Below are 21,181 nucleotides of genomic sequence, written 5' to 3'. Positions count from 1 at the left end.
GCTGTCTCTTCCCTTTTCACTGCCTACTCTGATTTCTCTTGCCATAGACTAGTGAGAGAAGCTCCTGCTGAGAGTTTTGAGTTTATACAGCACCAGTAAGGAAAACATCACATAAAACAGCTGGTCTTTCTCATCAGGAAAGAAATATTCCACAAGACAGGGCAGTGTTTCAGAAAGTAATGTGGCCAAAACTCAGCTATTGTAGACACTGATCTAATTTATAGAAACTAAAGGAATCCTCACACAACTGTCACCAACCTTCTCCAGTTTTAATTCAAGGGGATGTAATACTCTTCTTGGTCTTCTAATTAAATTCAAGAAGAAAAAATAGTGGAGGCTAAAGACTACCTTCTATCATCTTCACAAAAACCATGAACCCTTTGGGTTATTAGCGCTCTATAAATCACTCTAAGAGGGCAGCAAAAGGACCATCGCACACCTGAAAATTACAAGCTGTAAAGTGCTGAGGTTCCATGAGGGTGAATATAATATATTGTCTGGAGTACACCATTAGGAAGAACTTGCAGGAGTCACAGTCACGAATTATTGTGCTTGATTTCTCTTCATGTGATGTTATTTTTATATTCAGACCTCACTAAGGAAGAAAGAAAGGATAAGTTGTCAGGAGCTAGATGAAAAACAGCTCCATTATGACACAGAGATTATAAAACAAAAGTGTGCAAAACAGTACCAAAAATGGTAATAAAATTCTAACCAATAAAACCAGAAAAAAAATAAAAGCACAGCTCATGGTATGCACACGAAGAAATCTATGGGGTTTATTCTCTAGACATTAAAATGGCTCAAAACAAAAACTGAAGAAAGAAGCAAGTGACAGAGGGGTCACATTCTGTGCAGCCCTCGGGTCACTTTGCTGACTTGTGACATTCTCACTCTTCCTCTTCTATCTTCTTGCCATGAATGTCACGGCTCTTGGCTCGGAGCTTGTTGACCTGTGACTCTGCAATGTCAGCCCGCTCCTCAGCTTCCTCCAGCTCGTGCTGGATCTTGCGGAACTTGGACAGGTTGACATTGGACAGCTCCTCCTGTGAGTGAAAAGGGAATCAGGGCTCAGGAGTACAGGGCAGAGGTTTCACTCCTGCTGCAAGTCAGCCTAATGGGGCTGCAAATCTTCATCCCCCTCCCACCACTGCTCACACATCAGCCTCACACAGAGCTCCTCATCATCCCCTTTTCAGGACATTACTGGGACGAGCTTCACCAGGACTGCATCACATGTGAGAGGAATTTCATAACTTCACTTTGTCATTTCTATATTTACCCTCACACTACTTGTCTGTAGGAGTTATTGGGTTAAGAAGGCCAGGATGACTTGTGCTGCTGATAATTAGCAGAGATTCAGGAGCTGGTAAATCAGAGGGTGTGTCCCTGGGTTTATTTGTTCTGGTCTCCTGTGTGAAACAGGCTGCAGAACTTCCCTTAATGAACCTGCCTGACTGCAGGGCGCCCAGAGCTCACCAAGGCCTCATGACAAAATACCAAAACAATGTAACCAAGACACTTGTGTCTCAGGAGTTTCTTTCATAGCCCTCTCCAGGTATTCAGCCTCATTCAATGTGGGTCCTGCCCCAATGGAATGTGGCCTTTGCACATTCTCCAAGCAATACTTACAGCCTCCTCAGCTTGTCTCTTGTAGGATTTCACTTTCATTTGCAGCTTGTCCACCAGATCCTGCAGCCTGAGGACATTCTTCCTGTCTTCCTCAGACTAGGGAGGTTGGCAAAAAGGATAGAGAGTCAATTCTTGGTCCTCCATCAGGCAAGGTTAACAGTTCCCCTTGGGGATGGTGTGTGCAAAAGGTGACTCACTGTGAGAAAAGCCTGTCAGAGCAGGAGACCTCCTGCCTTACCTGGTAGGTCAGTTCCTTCACCCTCCGCTCGTACTTGCGCACACCCTTCACGGCTTCAGCGCTGCGCTTCTGCTCAGCATCAACCTCCCCTTCCAGCTCCCGCACCTGCAAGGACAAGCCCATCCCTGCAGCTTCCCTGCCAATGTCTCTCCAAGGACATGCTCACTCAGCCACAGCCCCAGCCCTACACACCCTGGCCTCCAGCTTCTGGATCTGCTTCTTCCCTCCCTTCAGTGCCAGCTGCTCAGCCTCTTCCAGACGGTGCTGCAGGTCCTTCACTGTCTGGTCCAGGTTCTTCTTCATCCTCTCCAGGTGGGCACTGGTGTCCTGCTCCTTCTTCAGCTCTTCTGCCATCATGGCCGCCTGATCAGAGCCAAGGGTCAAAGCCACTTTAGGACTGGAGATATTTTGGGCAGAGTACACTGACCATCAGCAATGCCAGGAGAACCCAACTCACATCTGTGATGGCCTTCTTGGCCTTCTCCTCAGCATTGCGGGCTTCCTGGATGGTATCCTCCATTTCACTCTGGATCTGGGAAATGTCCGTTTCCAGCTTCTTCTTGGTGTTGATCAAGCTGGTGTTCTGTGCAAGACAAAAGGCAAGAATCCTACTGTCAAATGAAATGCCTCCATATTAAGGCCTGAAAATGTGGGTAGAGTTTAGGAAAGTCTTCAGTGCAAGAGACTTCTTTAGCACCAGAGCAGTAAACCAGATATTGAGGACTGACTGGAGGAGACATATTGCAGCACAGTTCTTCAAATATTTACACAGTAATAATTTACAAGATGAATATCAATTGAATTCTTTGTTATCACTTATGAATGAGAATAATTTTCAGTAGCATCTGACCTGGGTGTGGAGGAGCTGTGCACGTTCAGTGGCATCCAGAAGCTCCTGCTCAGCCAGTTTCCTCGACCGCTCTGTCTGCTCCAGGGCTGCCCGGAGCTCCTCAACTTCAGCCTGCAGCAGGTTTGCTCTGCGCTCCACCATGGCCACCTGCTCCTTCAGGTCGTCCTGTGTCCTGAGAGCATCATCCAAGTGCAGCTGGGTATCCTGGAAAGAGAGACAAGAGAAATTGTCCAGAATCAGTTCTGTGGAGAAAATGTCATGGAACTAATTTCTATTTCTGTAGCTCTGCTGAACTGACCTTGAGCACTGCCTGGGTGTTTCTCAGGTTCTTTTGTGCCTCTGCAGCCTGGCGGTTGGCATGGCTCAGCTGAATCTCCATTTCATTCAGATCTCCCTCCATCTTCTTCTTCAGTCTCAGGGCTTCATTCCTGCTCCTGATCTCAGCATCCAGAGTGCTCTGCATGGACTCTACAATTCTGAGGTGGTTTCTCTTCAGCTGGTCAATCTCCTCATCTTTCTCAGCTATCTTCCTGTCAATCTCAGACTTCACTTGGTTGAGCTCAAGCTGCAGGCGCAGGATCTTCCCTTCCTCATGTTCCAGCGAGGCCTGGACAATTCAGCATGAAGAATGTCTTAATTTCTAAGTAATCTTTTATGCAGTTCCTCATGAAAGGTGGACTCGCTTTCCTTCTGTCTCTCCAAAGAACTAGAAACATACACCTAAATGGGGGCAACATTTATTAGCACTGTAGGTACCTCAGCTTCCTCCAGTGAGGCTTGAAGTTCAGACTTCTCCTGCTCAATCTGCTTCTTGACTTTCTCCAGCTCATGAATCGCTTTTCCTCCCTCAGCAATCTGCTCCGTGAGGTCGGAAATCTCCTCTGTGGGAACAAAGATCAATGGCATGGTCAGGCACAGAGCAGAATGGGAAGGGTCCTGTCCCACCAAGGTTACAGGCATCTCTGCAGACCTGCAGGCACAGACCCATGAGCAATGGTGGTAATGGCTGAGAAAGGTCAGGGAGGAGCAGAGGGCCAGGGACTTACGCTGCAAGTTCTTGTTCTCCCGCTTCATTGTTTCCAGGTGGTCCAAGGACTCCTCATAGGCATTCTTCATCTTGAACAGCTCTGTGCTGAGAGAGCGTGACTCCTTCTGGGAGGCCTCCAGCTCAGCCTGCGTTTCCTCATACTTCTGCTTCCATTCTGCCAGGATCTGCAGAGAAACGGGCTGTGAGTAGGGCTGTGGCCATCATGGGGGCATGCTCTGGGCAGGAGTGCTGGTGCTGGAGGCCAAAAGACCTTGTCAAAGTTCTTCTGCTTCTTATCCAGAGCAGCACAGGCAGCATTGGATCTCTCCACATCAATCATCAGGTCCTCCACTTCATTCTGCAGCCTCTGCTTTGTCTTTTCCAGGGAGGCACATTTGGCATTGACAGCCTCAACATGTTCCTCTGCATCCTGCAGACGTTGTGCCAGCTTCTTCCTGGCAGGAGAGAAGTACAATGCCTTGTTAGAGCTTGGAAGGGCATCCATTCTATGCTGTCATGAGAGGAGAGTCTGGCAGTTTTAATCCAAGCATTTTTCACAGAAAAAAAAATCTATTATTTGATGTCTTATCTCCTATTGAGGATTAAGCCTGTTTTAGCACTTCTAAACCCAGTATTTTCAATTTACACTTTTTCTCTCCCTCCCTCCCTCCCCTTCTTTTACAATGACAGTATATCATTCCCTCCATCCCATTCTTCGCTTAACCTACTCTTTTAGAGACTAGAAACTCCAATTTCCCTTGACCAGTTTCTGTCTTCTCCCATCATTTCCCATCCTACTTCCCACGTACTTGGCCTCCTCGAGCTCCTCCGTGCGCTGAATCGCGTCCGTCTCATATTTGGTTCTCCACTGGGCCACTTCACTGTTGGCCTTGGACATGGCTCGTTGCAGCTCCGCCTTGGCCTCCTGCTCCTCCTCATATTGTTCCCGGAGCAAGTCACAGTCATGGCGAGCGGACTGCAGGGCGTGGGCCAGGGCATTCTTGGCCTGTGAGGACATTGGGTTTGGTAACCTGAATACTTACCTTGAAATGCCTCTTGACTGTGAACTTGGCATTGAAATTGGAATGATATTGGGAATATGGAGAGCTTGGAGCTGCTGAAGCCCTCATTGACATGCTCTGGAGCATCAGGACACATCAGTGACAGCTCCTCTGGGGACAGTAATCTGCTGTTTGTGTAAATATGTGTCTGAATCATGTCCTAGAGAGGATCATCAGAATCTTGTGGAAGCCTTGTGGATGACTTCCTCCAGCACCTAAAGTATCCTGCTTCCTTCCCTCTCTAGTTGAAGAGTGGAGGGTTGTGCATTAGTGCTGTTCCCTGCAGACCTATGTGTGTTTAGGGGAGGAAGAGTGGAGCAATCTAGTGTTGGACAGGATTCTGCTGGTGCTTTTGGGGGTCATGTAGGCTGGGGACACTAGGGTTCTTCCAGACCTTGATTTCTTCCTCCAGATGTCTCTTGAGTTCCTCAATCTGTTGGGTAAATCCTTGCTTGCCCCTAGACAGTTGAGAAATCAGAGCATCTTTCTCCTCCACCTGGCGGGAATATTCACCTGGGAAGGGAAAGGGGGAAAAGGAAGCAGATTGTTCCTCCCATGATACTTTCTGCCTGTGAAGCCACGTGACCAGGAATGGCTTGGACAGCTTATACCAGCTGCCACCTTGCATGCTCTGGCTTGCTCAGGGCATGCAGGTCTGGCCATTGAACTTTGGGGATGAGGATGTCTCACCAGACTCTGTCTGCAGACGAGCTCTTTGCGTATTGAGGTCATTGATCATGCGCTGATTCTGCTCCTCCTTCGTTTTAAGCTCACTCAGCTGATCTTCCAGTGTGCGGCACATCTTCTCCAGGTTGGCCTAGTGATGAAACACGGAAGAGAGAAAAGATGATTGTCTGCACTCTGCATTATTGTCACAGAGGGGACTTTGTTTTATGGAATGTGTCTGGAAGAGGCAGCTTTTGTGCCACACTTTGTCCCTGTCAGCATTTTCTCCCGCTATCCGTACCTTGGCTTTGGAGACAGACTCCATATTGCTGGCCAAGTCATCAATCTCCATCTTCAGCTCACTCTTCTCCTTCTCCAGCTTCTGCTTCACACGTTGCAGGTTGTCGATCTGCTCCCCCAGCTCAGCTGTGCTGTCCGCGTGCTTCTTGCGCAGGGCGGAAGCCGTGGCCTCGTGCTGCAGCGTGGCCTCTTCCAGGTCACGGCGCATCTTCTGGAATTCTGCCTCACGCTTCTTGTTCATCTCAATCTGAGCTGCTGTGGCCCCTCCTGCTTCTTCCAGGCGCTCGCTGATCTCCTCCAGCTCCCTGGACAGGTCAGCCCGATGCTTCTCTGCTTTAGCGCGAGAGGTTCTCTCTGCCTCAATTTCCTCCTCCAGCTCCTCAATACGGGCCTGCAGAACAGCAGGGACCCTTCACACCCATGTCCTCCTCATGCCTGTGCTGCACCTGAGCAAGGCAGGGCAAGGAACAGACACTTGCCTGCAACTCCTTGATCTTCTTCTGAAATTGCATGCCCAAGGCTTGTTCATCCTCGATCTTGCTCTGGATCTGGCTGATTTCAAAGTCTTTCCTTTGGGAAAAGTGAACCGTGTTAGAGCTCAAAGGAAAAAGACAAGTGCTGCAGCCCAGCACTCAGGTGCCCCAGAGCCACACTTACTTCTTCAGTTTCTCATCCAGCTGCTGCTTGTCATTCTCCAAATCCATGATGCTGTCCTGGGCCAGCTTCAGGTCCCCTTCCAGTTTCCTCTTAGCTCTCTCCAGGTCCATGCGCAGTTTCTTCTCTTGCTCCAGGGACCCTTCCAGCTAAACACAACAAAACCATCAGTGCTCTAACAGCCAGGCCAGGCTCCACACCTGTCCTGTTCCTGCTCTATGTCTGTGTGCTTACATCGTCCACTTGCTGTTCCAGCTTGGTCTTGGCTTTGGTCAGAGTATTGACTTTGTCCTCCTCTACCTGCAGGTCATCCAGGGTCTGCTGATGGGCCTCTTGGAGGGCTTTCTTCTCTTTTGTCAGCTTGGCAATGGTCTCATCCAGGGCTGCCATCTCTTCAGTCAGGTTTTTCACCTAAAAATAAAAGCATTTGTCAAAATTTATTGGAAAAAGATGCAGGCTGATCGGTTGAAATTTTCCCTCTGCCTTGGTTAGCCAGAAATTGTGCTTTTCGTTTCACTCCTTAGGCCAGGCTCAGGTCCTATGTTCAAAAGGCAATATGTCCTTCTTCTATTTCTTATAGAAACACTGAAGTTTTTGACCAGTTCAATGACGCCTGGTGCTTTACCTTGTTTTCCGTGGCATGTTTTTCCTTCTCCACCTTGGCCAGTGTTAGCTCAAGGTCATCAATGTCTTTCTTCAGCTCTGAACATTCATCCTCCAGTTTCCTCTTCTTGGCTGTCAGCTCAGCATTAATTTCCTCTTCTTCTTCAGCCCTTTCAGTCACCTCCTTAATTTTGGCTTCCAGCTGGATTTTGGTTTTGATGAGCTGGTCACACCTTTCCTCAGCATCAGCCAAGCTGTCTGCTTCCTGGTAGGGAGACAGAATTTTGTTGGTTCTAATGTTTTAAACTTTCTCTGCTCTGCCTCTTTTATCACTGAGTAGCAGCTGAACCTGACTTTCAATTCAGCAATAGATATATCTTGAGTGGTGTCTAGTGAGAAACCTTGTCATTTGGAATCAATATTTATTCCAAAGTTGTTATGTCTCCTAAGTATGTCCCCAGGGTGACTAGCTACAAGAATGCCTCATGCACACACAAGCAAAATGGAGCAGGGGTTATTTCAGTTTCTAGTTTCTGCACGAAAAATGACTTGGGTATTTTTCTCAAGTAAAAATATGCAATATCTTCTCTCATTTAATTGCCTAGTCAAGTTTATAATATTTCAGCAATAGAATATTTGTGAGAATACTTCAGTGGAGAAAGATTTGCTTTCTTTGGTGAAACTGCATTATCCTAATTGAGTTTGGAGGATAAGTGGGTCCTTCTCTGGTTTGCCTTTATTGTGTTAGATAGAAGCACTTTGAAAATTATTTCTCATCCAGCTCCAAGTTCTCCACCATTCAGTACACGCTGGCTGGTATTACATGGCTCTGTCCTCACACAACAGCAATGGTGAGCGTCATGTGGGTCTGCCAGGAGTCTCACTTATGCCTTTGCCAGTGCCTGTTTACTCAACATTAGAGTGCCTCAGAGTGTGTGAGTTAGACTGTTTTCTAACACCCATTAATTCCTGTGAGTCTCTGTGTGGGACAAGAAGCATTCTGACAATGTATCATTCTTTTTCCAGGGAAAAATGAACAGTGATAAACTCACAGCCTGCACTTGGAGCTGCAGGTCATTTTTCTCCTGCACCAGGGCCACCATTTTCTCCTCCAGCTCCTTCCGCTTTGCTTCTGACTTTGCAAGCTCCTCCTTGGTTTTCTCAAACTCTTGTTTCATGTTGGCCATTTCTTTCTCAGACTCTGCACTCTTCAGCAAGGGCTTGATCTTGAAGAACAGCTTCATCCATGGCCAGTGTTTGACATTCATGAATGCACGAACATTGTACTGGATACAGAAGATGGAATCCCTGAAAACAAATCCACAGGGTTATAGAATATCCTGTGTTTGGTGAGTTTCAACTAAATTTGCCAACTACCATCAGAATGTAACAAAGGAGTGTGAAGTATCTACCTCCGCTCCACCATTCTCTGGTACTCCACTCTCATCAGGAAGCCCCTACACCTGGCTTGTATCATGGTCATGATCTCTGCCAGTTTCTCATCTCTCATCTCCTCTAGCACACCTATCAGTCCAGCTTTGAAGAACACCTTGAGAAAGGCAAGATTGCAGTACATCAGTATTGGGTAGTGCATTATTGGGACACACTGTATTTAAACACAGGACTTCATTCTACCTTGGTGTGACCAAATCTGTACTGGGTGTGGTCAACATCGATGGACCCAAGAAGCTTCTCTGAAGCCTTCTTGTTATCCATAAACTGACCTTCTGGAATAGCACTGGCATTAAGTACTCTGTATCTATAGGAGAAAGCAAAACATTAAGAAATCAACAGTTCTGAAACCATCACTGTGATTGAACCCCACAGCCTACTTAGCAACAGCTAAATATCATGTATTAGACAGTGCATTCATTCAAGACAGTGCAAGTCTTGAAAGACACTGCAAGAGCATATAAGGACCTTTCATACCAATAACTCAGAGTCCAGGTGAATTCTCACAATAAGCATAAAATAAATCATAAATTCACAACAAAACATGACAATGTAAAATGTAAAGATTGTTAAGATGATCTGGCTCATCTGTTTGGTCTGAGTTGGCAGAGAGATACAGAGCTCTTACCTCTGTTTGAAGTCAGCATAGAGGACTCTGCTGGGGAAGCCTTTCCTGCAAATCCTGATCCCTTCCAGCACGCCGTTACAGCGCAGCTGGTGCAGCACCAGCTCGTGCTCCATGGCACCTGGCAAATTCCACCATTAGTGACTACCCTGCTGTTTGACACTCAGGAGAAAAGCTTCTGCTGCTCAAGCTTTCCTCCCCTTGGCATGCCTTACCAGGTGTTTTAGTTTCATTTGGGATGATGCACCGTACAAAATGGGGGTGAGTGCTTCTCAAATTAGCCATCAGCTTGTTTAAATTCTCCTGTGAGATTATAAAAAAAAAAGTCCAGGTATAATCTAGTAAGAACCTCCTGCTTCTCTATGATGTGCATAAAAAACTGAGTTATTCTGTGAATTGAACTATAGCAAATGCATGACTATAGTGGTGTAAAAATGGTATAAATATGAATCAGAGTCTTAGTGAATTACAGGCCTGTCTTCTGACCACAATTTCACTGAACTGCTATGTTTTTTCAGTGGGCATTTAAATAAGGAAATTAATTCTGTTCTTACCCTGAAAAGAGCTGAGACAGTCTGGAAAGAAGAACCCTTCTTCTTTCCTCCCTTCTTGCCACCACCGCCACCACTAGCCTCTGCAAGTCACAGAAAAGAAAAAGAAACCTCTTTTATTATGGGCAATATAATATGGATACTACAGAACACAAAGCCACTTGACTAGTGTTTGTAGCTTTAATGCTGAAAAAACTTCGTCCCAAATTAAAAATACAATTTCCACAAAACTGACCAGCATCTGCTCCACCATAGTTGGCAAAGAGTAAAGCCAGGGTCTTCACAGATGATTTCTGGTACAGCCCAATGACAGTTTCATTCAGAGGGTCCTTGTTCTTCTCCAGCCAGCCAGTGATGTTGTAGTCCACTGTGCCAGCGTAGTGCACCAGGGAGAAGTGGGCCTCAGCCTTGCCTTTGGCAGGCTTGGGCTTCTGGAAGTTGTTGGACTTGCCCAGGTGCTGGTCATAGAGCTTGTTCTTGAAAGAGGTGTCAGTTGCCTTGGGGAACATGCACTCCTCTTCCAGGATGGAGAAGATGCCCATGGGCTGGGAGAAATCACAAGAAGTGACACGGAAAGGTTACAATGGAAATGTTCAATATCACTTTGGATGCAATGTTTACCTGCCTGGTCTAGTGGAAGGACACCCTCCCCATGGTAGGGGATTGGAACAAGATGTTCTTTATGGTCCCTTCCAACCCAAACCATTCTGTGATTCTATGACAATGACAGGAAACCCGTGCTATGAACATCACAGACTGGTTGTGTTGTTGGCAGCATCTCAGCCTGGATGAAAGCCTAGGTTTACCAGGAGTTGTTGTCAGTCAAGGAGTTTATTTCTGCCATCCCTTGCCTCCCTGCAGCCTGTCTTCACGGAACTGGTAGGAACGTCTGCCCGGCTCACATGAGAATTGGGTGTAGAATTGGAGGAGCAATGGCAAAGAGAAAACCAATGGGGAAGCTGCTACAAGGGGCTATGGAGTTTGGGGAGGTCAGGTGATAAGGTATTTATTTCTCAAATTCAGCTGTGGAGTTTGGATTTGAACCTTTGGAGATGGAAGAAAAGAAGACTGTATCAGGTTTGGGTTTAGAAGTCTGTTGGTGGGAGTCCATGATACTTTTCCATAACTGAAGACTGGATGATGCAGACTGATGACACACACATGCATTTCCCGGTTCTCTGGCCCATACTAAACTAAATTTCAGTGCAGAATATTTTCCTTAACTGCTGCTACATGTCTGGCTAGGAGTTCTTTCTGAGCTGACTGTGCTCCAGAAACATCACAGAATTGCAACAGCCATCATATGCATGCATGGGAAAGGTACCTTCTCAATGAGCTCAATGCAGGCAGCCAGGTCCATGCCAAAGTCAATGAACTCCCATTCAATCCCCTCCTTCTTGTACTCCTCCTGCTCCAGCACGAACATGTGGTGGTTGAAGAACTGTTGCAGTTTCTCATTGGTGAAGTTGATGCACAGTTGCTCAAAGCTGTTGAACTGCCCAAAGCAAGGAAAGGTGCACAGGTTCTCAACGTGTGCCAAAATCCACAGGCCTTCCTGCCCTTCTCCTAAGGCTACTTGAAGTTGAAACACCAGTCCCAACCCTACTGTACCAGCATGTGTTTCCTTAGCAGGTCTTCTACTCTAATACTCACTGCTCTTGAAGAACATTTTCATTATCACTTTGCAAATCAAGCCAAAAGTTACAATTCCTCTTCACTGCACTACTCAACTGCAAATCTTTGGTAGTCTCAGTGGCTCCATTGGTATCAGCTCTCTGAGCTCCTGAACAGTACAAACCTCCTCAGTGTCCCACCCAAGCATTTCCATGGCCCCAGATCAAAAATCTCTCTGGGTGTTTCTGTGCTCTGACACAGAAGTCCTTGCATCATCACTGCATTCACAGCACAGAAAACACGCTGAGAACTTGCCCAGACCACTGCTTTGACAAGAGCATCCACCCCTTTAGCCCATAGCTGTGTGGGCCTTAGTCCTCTATATGTTTCTGAGTCCTCCTGACCCCTCCTTGCTCATTGCTAGACTGTGCTGTCAAATCCTTGCTCCTTACATCAAAGATCTCAAAGCCAGCAATGTCCAGGACACCAATGAAGTACTGCCTGGGCTGCTTTGTGTCTAGCTGTTGGTTGATGCGAACAACCATCCACAGGAACATCTTCTCAAACATTGCCTTTGCCAGTGCACCCACAGCATTGTTCACCTAGAGTAGAGAAGACAGGAATGGAGTTAGCTCTGAGTGACAAAAAAAATACATGTGCATGTACTTCTTCAAGCTGTGCATTTGCAACTCTCTGATGTTACCTGTGTCACGTTTTGACCTTTGGTCACGTATTCATTCCCAACCTTGACTCGGGGATAACACAAGGCCTTGAGAAATTCAGCTGAGTTAAGGCCCGTTAGGTAGGCAGCCTTGTCAGCCACTAGAAATGGGGAAAGAGAGAAAAGCATTTATTTATGGAAATTCTCTAGAATTCAGGTGATGTGAACAACTCTGCTGTTCATGTTCTAGGAATGGAAGAACATTTATGTCATCTTGCACAGAAGGCCTGTGAAGGAATGCAAACTCTGGACACTACTGATGGCCTTCTTTGAAAGCAAGAACAGGTATGGCTTGGACAGGAAGAGCTTAAACCTGGAAATTCCCAGAAGAACAACAAGAGCCTCTAGCAAGACATAAGGCAAGGCCCATTGTCTTTCAGTGGGGAGGGGATTTCTGGCTAGCACAGCTTGCAGCAATTATTTCTCCAAAAACACAATTGCCAATCTGGATTCCTTAGTGCTTGGAGGTTTTCAAGAGAAAGAGAGAGAGAGAAAGAGAGAGAGGGAGAGAGAGAGGGATCCTGTGTTGTAATTGAAATTCCTGCTTTCAGGCAGTTTGTGTCTGGGGAGCCACCATTGGGTAGAATAATGGAACTTCCCATGACTAGGAAAGCACTTCTGCAGATAGAGCGACCAGAAGTAAAAATGGAATTCTCAGTGGTTTAAGTGGAGACATGAGCCAAGTGCAGTGTTCCTCTGGAGACTAACATATCACCTCTGGAGGCAGAGAAGGGCTTGGCACAAGTCAGCCCCTGAATTTGCTGATACCTTCTGTGCCATCAGGCTCTGCCTGCTCCTCTCGTTGTTTCTGCTTGAACTTCAAGTTCCCGTAGTGCATGACAGCCCCGGTCAGCTTGTAGATGGCTGTTTTCTCATCTGCAGTGAAGCCCAGGATGTCAATGGCACTCTGCAGTCAAAATAATGAATTCAAAAACATGTCCTTAGTGGATCAGAGACGTGACCCTCAAGACATGCCCAGGAGGTAAGTTGTTGCTGTGTTACTTACATCTGTTGCCATCAGCTCCTCCTGGTCATCAATGCTGGGGACAGTGACCTCCCCTTGACTCACAAAGTGGAAATCATAAGGGTTGGTGGTAATGAGGAGCATTTCTGAAAGAAGGAAGAGGCAAGGCATAGGCTTACTTTAGCCAATTAGGTGAGAGAGGGAACTGTTCCTCAGTGATCAAACCCAAAAAAGCCGCAATGCTCCTTCCTACCGATTAGCTCTGGCTTCTTGTTGGACATGATCTGATAAAAGATGTGGTAGCTCCTTTCCGCCTTGAGCTGGAAAGTGACTCTGGACTTCTCCAGCAGATCTGCCCAGGGAGGTACCAAGAGTCAGGCACTTGTGGGAATGTACACGGATGTGGGAATTTGGGAAGGGATGGGAGCAGTCCAGGAGAATCTCTTACAAGTTTCAATGTCAGCAGAAGCCAGTTTGCCTGTGGCCCCAAAGTGGATTCTGATGAATTTGCCCTGTTAAGCAGAAGCAGCAGCAGGTCAGCCTGGATGTGTTCTGCTGACATCTCCTTTGCATGAAGAACTGCTCTGGCATCATTTATGATGCCATGAGGAGGAGAGATTTTATGCAAAACAAGAACTCACAAAGCGTGAGGAGTTGTCGTTCCTCACGGTCTTGGCGTTTCCAAAGGCCTCCAGCAGTGGGTTGGCGCTGATGATTTGATCCTCAAGCGTTCCCTGCAGGGGAATTATTCAGTGACTGTGTTTAGTTGACAGGGCAATGACAGGCCAAGCGTTCAGTCTGTTCTCCCTGACTCACCTGCATTTTGCCTGATGACTTCTCCTCCTTCTTCTTTTCTCCACTGGCTGCAATTGTTGCAAAGTACTGGATGACACGCTTTGTGTTCACAGTCTTCCCAGCACCGGATTCTCCGCTGCCAAAGCCAAGAGGGAAGCAGAGGGTGCGTGGTCAGGCAGGAGGTGCCCTGGCACCGGGCAGCCCCGCAGGGACCCGCGCAGGGGGTGTACGTACGTGATCAGGATGGACTGGTTCTCCCGATCTGTGAACAAGGCAGAAGAGATTTTTATTAATGCACTGGCAATAGGCAGCTATTTCCTTTTATAAACCCTTATGTCTTGACCAATTTTGAATACTTCAGTGTTCCCAGCTGCAGGTGGGAAGCTAGTATCTCCACGCTCCCATGGTGTCAGGTGTAGTACACATGGATTTTTTTCCTCGATATTCCCTTCCTGTTACACTGCTCATTTTGTTCATTAAAATGATTCCAACTCTGGATCAGTTTTGCAGAGTTACTGATTAAATGGTCTGTCAGTAAGCTGAATTGAACTGCAACCTCTGCTTCTCATAAACTTTTTTAATTTGGAACATCCACTCCTAATCAGTCCACAAGACCCTCTGAATGGTTTTTATGTTGGTTCTGAATTCATTGTTGCTGAAATAAAATCACAGAAACATTGTAAACATGAAGTAACCTTTATCATCATCGTATACTCTATAATACTTAAGTTTTAGAATTATTGTATCTCTTTTCAGTAGCTTGAGCTGAGTTTGTTTCCCTCAATTTTGTCTGTTTGCTTTCTTAATCCATGCTCACTTCTTTTTGTGTTCCATTGTTATGCTCCAGTTTTGAATCACTTACTTATGACAGAAAAGATCTGTTCCTGGTGTTGAGTTTGTTTCATCATGTATTCTGTGTTGTCTATTCATCTTCTCCTTGCCATGCATAATTTTATGAAGTAATAAAAATCTTCTTTCTAGAGTTACCAGCACATCCTGTACTACCTTTGAGAAACCTTTTCATCTTCTTCTTGACCTGTTCCATTTTTATTACATTCTTTTTTGAAGAAGGAAGCTTGAAAATGCATACAGCACAGCAGGTGCAGGTACCCTTTGTGTAGCATCCATGATATAGTAATGCTTTCTGTTTTGGTCTCTATTTCCTGCTCAGTGATCTCCATGTTTCAGCTTTTTACTTTTTATATTTATGATCCTTGATAAAAAATTTTAAAGCTGTATTAGAAGATTCATATAAAAGTTTTTGGTAATGAGGGATTTTTCCCCAATGGCATTTTTTTACACTCTTGTTCACAAAAACTTCTTGCAACTTCACTAAATAAGAACTTAATGTAATAAATTCTCTCTGAAATTCTGCATTGTTAAACTTAATTTCTGCGGACCTTCAGAACTTGGTCAAATCAGAAATATTTTCATCACTTCCAGATCTTTTTTAAAATGTTGAACAGTTGAAGGCCAAGAACAAACCCTTTTAAAGCCGTTTGAGATCTGCCATCCACACAGTGGATGTCCACACAGTCCAGCTCACCATCCACTTGTCTAGCCCTCACTCCTTGAGTTTGCCTATCAGAATATCATGAGAACCAGCATCTAAACCCTTGCTGAAATCCAGGTAGACAATATCCAGTGCTCTCTCTTCATGTCTCCATGAAGTTGTCCCATTGTAGAAAGAAATCAAGTTGGTTAAGCATAATTTCCCTTTGGTGAATCCATGCTGACTACTCCTGATCAATTTCTCGTATTCTGCATTCTTAGAGACAGCCTCCAGGATGAGCCATTCCAACACCCAGGTGAGGCTGACAGGCCTGTAGTTCCTTTGATCTTCTTTTTTGCCCTTTTGGAAGACTTGTGACATTGGCTTTCTTCCAGTCCTCACACACGTCTCCTGACTGCCATGACCATTCCAAGGTGAATGAGAGAGGCCAAGATAAGATGTCCTTCAGTTCCCTCAGCACTTGCATGTGCATCCCATTAGGATGAACTTCTGGATGTTAGGTTTGACTAAATGATCTCTAACCTGATCCTCTTCAATCAAGGGAAAGTTCTCATCATTTCCAACTACAAGAAGGCATGAAACCTCACAACCATTAAACTGAACTACTGTACAGTGAAAAGACTTTTTCTCCTTTATGAGTGTTTACAGCCAAGTGATTTTAAAGAAAATCATGAAACTCACCAGTCAGCATGAACTGATAGGCGTTGTCAGAGATGGAGAAGATGTGTGGAGGGGCCTCCTGGCGCTTCTTGCCTCGGTAGGCCAACACCACCTCGGGGTTGTACACCGGCAGCCACTTGTAGGGGTTGACGGTGACGCAGAAGAGACCCGAGTAGGTCTGTGAGGAAGGGACACAGCACGTTGGCTTCCCCTGAGCCTGGCCCAGCAGCTCCTGAGGCTGCCCAAAGGAAGCTGCTGCTGCCACTTACGTAGATCATCCAGGCTGCGTAACGCTCTTTGAGGTTGTACAGCACAGCGGGTTCGTGGAGGTGGGTCATCATGGCCATGTCCTCGATTTTGTCATACTTGGGAGGGTTCATGGAGAAGATTTGATCTTCCTTCACGGTCAGGGTCTGCCAAGAAAACAGAAGGTTCCACATGTGTCACCTAAAAGCGCAAAGTGGGGAAGCAAATGTTGTCCTTCAGCCTTGTTTTTTGACTCACCTCTCCCCCTTCAGTCTTGACAGTGACTTTTCCTGATTCCCTGCTCTCAATTTTGCCTTTCACAAAGGATTCTTTAGGATGAACCACAAAGACAGATGTCTTGGCATCAAAAGGTTTGTTCTGGGCCTCAATTCTCTCCTTTTCCGATTTTCGGAGGTAAGGAGCAGCCTCCCCAAAACAAGCTAACTCAGCATCTGCAGAGGTCATGTCTGCGCTTTACTGAAAGCACATCAGCAAAGAACCCTGTGAGAGGAAAGAAATGTAACATGAATAGATAATTAATGTACCTTCCTTGCAAGGACAGCTTTTCTAGTGTTTTAAAATTGAGTGCTTACTAGAATTACTAAAACTACCAAAAATTGCCTTCCTTGTGTTTAAATACAGAAGAGAAAAATATTCTTTCATCCTTAAATGATATATAATAGCAACCTTGTAAACATTTATTTTATTTGTGTCTTATGGTACTGTACAGATTTTTCTTTGGCTTTATGGATTGTAGTGTCATATTTGAGAATATGAAGCATGTTATGGGAACTTTTTTATTCCACTGTAAAACAAAACAAAACAAAAATATAAATAGAATAGATACTATAGCCTTAAAAGAAGATGGAAAAAAATTAGTTGGAAACCAGTTTCAAAGGAAAAAAATATATATGCATAATATGAAATAATGGGGATACCTAACAGCTACATCCAGTGCACTTACCTTGAAACTTTTCTAGTAGACAGGGCAGAGCGCTGCAAAGACACTTTTATAGAGTCTGGTTGGCAGATGCTCTGGATTCTTCCCCTTTCTTCGGTCAAAACATTTTTTGGCAAGCATTCTTTGGCAAGGCATTGTCTGGCAAACTGAACTAAGGGCAAAATTGTCATTTGATTTAATAAGATATATTTAGAAATGTTTTGTATCTTACCAATGCTGTGAATGTATTGACTATAAATAATTTGTCTAGAGACATAAGGACAGAAGTTCAGTTAGTCAAGGCATTTGGAAAATTTGGATGTAGCACGAATGAACTATACTACTGCATTTCCAATGGTTTCCCCATGTACTCAAGGCAGATTTTTATTGCATGACTGTGGTGTTACTCTGACACATCCTCAGTCCATCATTTCCATCGCATCACAAATATCACTGTCACTGGAGCTCCTTTAAGCATGCTCTTGTCCTTGTCATTGGTGTTTTGATTGTTAAAAGAGCTCAGTGGGTAAAGCCCAGTGAAGAGCAGAGGGCAAGGTCAGTAAATGTGATCCAAGGAGATATCCAACATCAAGCACTGGTGTGGGCATGGAAAGCTTGTTCCAAGGATGAGCATGCAACTTTCTGGAGTTCAAAAGCAGAGCTCAGCCCTGGGAAAAAGCCCAGAGCTCAGCTGGTGGAAACACCCTCTGCACTGAGCAGGAGAAGCTCAGAAACAACCTGTGTAAAACAGTGAGCACAGGGGGACATCAGAAGTTCTGTGTCTGTGCAGTCTCTGACTTCCATGGACATACAGATCTTAGAGGATAAATCACAGAATGGTTTGGGTTAGAAGGTACCTTAAAAGAATTATCTAGTGCAACACCACTGCTGTGGGCAGGAATAACTTTGACTAGATCAGATTGTTCAAAGCCCCATTCAACCTGAGCTTCCACACTTCTAATGATGGGACATTCCCTTATTCTGGGGCCATTCTGTTCTGTCTCACTGACCTCTTCTTAAAAAAAAATGTCACTTTTATATCCAACTAGAATCTATCTTCCCTCAAGTGTGTTGACTGCAACATATGGCTTGGTATTATCAGCAAACTTGCTGACAGTGCCCTCAATCCCACTATGTTCTTGACAAATATGTTAAATAATTCTGGTTTCAAAACAACCCGCCAGGAAACACAACTTGTTACTGGTTTCCACCTGAAATTTAGGCCATTGATGACAACTCTTTGTGTATGATCATCCAGCCAATGCACCATAGCATACTTTCCAGAAGGATCTGCTCCATGATCTAGCCATGCAAAGGGAAACTGAGCAGCCTGTAGTTCCCTGGGTCTTTCTTTTGTCCCGTTTTAAAAATGGGGGTTTTTCTGTCAGTGGAACTTCATCACACAGCCACAACTTGTCACATATGATGTATAGTGGTTTATCCATTTTACCTGCCAGTTCTCTCAGGATCTGGGGATGCTTTTCATCAGGGCAAATCCCTCATCTCTCCTATCCCTTCCCCTTGACTATCCCTTCCAAATATTTTATAGCTGTCAGTCACAGCACATGTCAATCACACAGTTCATCCCAACAAGTTTCTGTGGTTTCAGTAATGCCATAGTGCTTGCCTGGGCAGTGGCCACCAGCTCTTTCTGTCTGTTTGCCACAGTAGAGAAGCATTTCACCTGGGCTATCAGCCACATCCCCTCATTAAAGCAGTTTTCCCTAATTCCCCTAAGACTATCAGGGAATTTGTGACACAGGTTTGGTCACAAATTCATTCCCAACTTTGACTGAAGGATAACATAGGGTCAATGTGGGTCTGTTGAGTACAGACCCAAGCCAATATGGGTATTTTTCCTTACATAGTTATCAGTAAGAAAACTTTCCTTGGATATTTTAAATAAATTTATAAACCAAATTACTTATTTTAAGAAATTTTAATATAAAAATTCACTAAAATTATAGCTCAACTTTTTAGACATGGTCTAAGAAAGCTCTTATATTCCAAAGGCCATGGTCTGTACTGACATTAGGAGAAGTCTATGTATGACAGAGCCAACTCTAGGGCCTACATATGAAACTAGAGAGACTTTGTCTTCTAAAAATCTTGTCAAAACCCTGCATATAAAATGGTAAAATGCATGAAACTATCCCATAATAAAATAAACTGCAGGAGTACCATTTAATAAGAGAGGCCAGGGGTCAGACAATCAGTTTCATGTATACTAAAGGAAATATTATTTAGTTTTCACATGATGAACTAATAGTTTTTGTCCTGTCTGAAAAAACAAATCTTAAAACTGGTTTCTTTATTAAAAGGTTAGTTGCTAAGGACTTTCTGTGCCATTTGGCAAAAACCTGTAACCCATTGTAACTAAATCCACTGAAAATAGAAAAGCAGAAACATATTGTAGGTCACATTCCCTCACAAACAATATATCAACTCTTGAAATACAGCTCACATATAGAGCACTTAAAGTGATTTCCAGAATCTTGAGATACATACAGATGGATATAAAGATATTATAATGATGAATATGAAGGTATATTACATTTAAAAGATATTCAATTAAGTTTCCCTGAAAGATGAGATACAAAAGACATTCTGCATGTCTCTAATAATGAAAAATTAGTTGCAAATTATCATGTTTTTACATGTATAGATTTTTTACATGTACCATATAAGAACAAAATGTGCCTTCTGATTTTAACAGCTAAAAATTACACCATCCCCATGTTTGTAAAAATAAGGAAGTGTTCTGCTTTGAGCAAAATTATGAAAGTTATGATTTATAAAGTTCAGACAGAGGAAGTATGTAACAACTCTTACTTGAGACAATGAAAGAAGAGTGAGGGATGTCTGATGCTTCTCCTAGGGTGGCAGCTGGGGATCTCTCCCCTCACATTTGGAACTGCAAATCTTTGCTTTCCCAGTGACAAATGGCAAAGCCAGTCTACTCAGCAAAGCACTTTTATTGGTTTTTTTTTTCTGTTGTGCCATGCAGGATGTGGATCCACCCTTGCAACAGGCAAGAGAGAGGCACATATCCAGGCAGCTGTTTGGCTGCCAGTCCTCAGGAAAGGGTGCACTGAAAGGAGCAGCAATTCCTTAATGCTAAAAGAAAAACTAAATTGATCTTTACCACTCCCAGTTCTGCTACTGTCACTGCAGGGCTGGGCTGCTGCAGCTGAGAGCAAAGCAAAGCACACTCAAAAAGAGGAGAGGGAGAGGGAGCACAGACCCATACAGAATGTCCTGCTCAGCAATGTGGTGTGAGCAAGGTATTGCAGTGCTGACATTTCCCATGAAGAAGAGACTGAAGCACACTGAAAATAGAACCATCTTGAGAAAGACATCAAGCAGCTGCCTCACTGTCTGCCAGCCCTTAGGATATGACTTCTATATCAGACTCTGTGTTAGCAGGCACAGAGAGTGAGAATACTTAGCAACAAGTAGAAGTATGTACATACACAGATTTCCAGCCTATGGCCTGGCAAAATCTCACAATTTTTAGATTTCCATTGCAAACTGGACACTAGAGTTTATAACATTCTAGTGTGGAAGATTTTTTCACAGCCTGGAAAAGTGATAATTTCTTCATTACTTTTATCCATGTTTCAATACTTTTATCCATGAGTTTCTTCAGTGGATGAAGCCCCATGGTCCTTGTTCTGATGTCAGAACCTATTGACAAAAATATACCTAGGAAAAGAGTGATCAGATCTCCATAAAATTCTCATCCATTCTGTTTTGCAGCTTGAAAAAACTGATTGAAAATGAGCACTGCTGGCTTCACACATTTGGCAAGGAAGGCTTTTTCATCTTGTCTAGGTTTAATCTTACTTGCAGATTGCCCTGTGGCAGCCAGCAGGGTCCACTATAGTAGAAAATAAACTGTGAGGTCCTATTTCCTCTTTCATTATGGTGTGGCAGTGAATTTATGTTCAATTTATAATTTTTATATGATCATCAACTATCTCGTGCTGTGTCATTAGTTTCTACTTTTTCACTAGTCTCCCAGTACAGTCTGAAATTTCAGACATGTCTTCAGGAAGTGTTTTTATTC

The 21,181-nt window shown here is 44.5% G+C and overlaps 1 protein-coding gene across 4 annotated transcripts; it reads right to left on the bottom strand.

Annotated features, from left to right (window-relative positions):
* Window positions 1–890: 890 nt before the first annotated feature.
* On the bottom strand, window positions 891–16,637 carry LOC134052116 (myosin heavy chain, skeletal muscle, adult-like). Of its 4 annotated transcripts, none has more exons than XM_062506366.1 (38): window positions 16,431–16,637; window positions 16,196–16,339; window positions 15,948–16,104; window positions 13,988–14,015; window positions 13,775–13,889; window positions 13,600–13,692; window positions 13,407–13,470; window positions 13,212–13,310; window positions 13,001–13,104; window positions 12,763–12,901; window positions 11,977–12,095; window positions 11,726–11,875; window positions 10,984–11,154; window positions 9,891–10,204; window positions 9,663–9,735; window positions 9,324–9,411; window positions 9,112–9,229; window positions 8,667–8,790; window positions 8,444–8,580; window positions 8,084–8,339; window positions 7,054–7,296; window positions 6,663–6,839; window positions 6,432–6,577; window positions 6,254–6,344; window positions 5,776–6,165; window positions 5,499–5,625; window positions 5,203–5,321; window positions 4,557–4,753; window positions 4,019–4,202; window positions 3,767–3,932; window positions 3,477–3,601; window positions 3,019–3,327; window positions 2,721–2,924; window positions 2,328–2,453; window positions 2,063–2,233; window positions 1,871–1,975; window positions 1,633–1,728; window positions 891–1,046 (listed from the first exon to the last, which is right to left on the bottom strand). In XM_062506366.1, exons 1-38 carry the CDS (start codon window positions 16,635–16,637, stop codon window positions 891–893), a joined length of 5,832 nt encoding a protein of 1,943 aa, XP_062362350.1. The 4 variants fall into 4 exon arrangements, with proteins under 4 accessions (XP_062362350.1, XP_062362349.1, XP_062362351.1 ...); XM_062506365.1 differs by having other exon boundaries at window positions 9,663–9,742; window positions 9,895–10,204; XM_062506367.1 differs by having other exon boundaries at window positions 9,663–9,740; window positions 9,899–10,204.
* Between the last annotated feature and the right edge of the window lie 4,544 nt (window positions 16,638–21,181).

The sequence above is a fragment of the Cinclus cinclus genome, chromosome 20 (assembly GCF_963662255.1).
Source record: "Cinclus cinclus chromosome 20, bCinCin1.1, whole genome shotgun sequence".
Lineage (NCBI taxonomy): Eukaryota > Metazoa > Chordata > Aves > Passeriformes > Cinclidae > Cinclus > Cinclus cinclus.
This window is presented reverse-complemented; position numbering and strand designations above follow the sequence as displayed.

What these genes read in the sequence shown, in the direction of transcription:
- LOC134052116 (XM_062506365.1), bottom strand. Translation starts at nt 16,637, where the DNA reads ATGACCTCTGCAGATGCTGAGTTAGCTTGTTTTGGGGAGGCTGCTCCT. An exon ending in ACGCAGCCTGGATGATCTAC is followed by an intron (nt 16,105 to 16,195) that starts GTAAGTGGCAGC and finishes CCTTCCTCACAG; the next exon opens with ACCTACTCGGGTCTCTTCTG. An exon ending in TGAAGGAACTGACCTACCAG is followed by an intron (nt 1,729 to 1,870) that starts GTAAGGCAGGAG and finishes CAACCTCCCTAG; the next exon opens with TCTGAGGAAGACAGGAAGAA.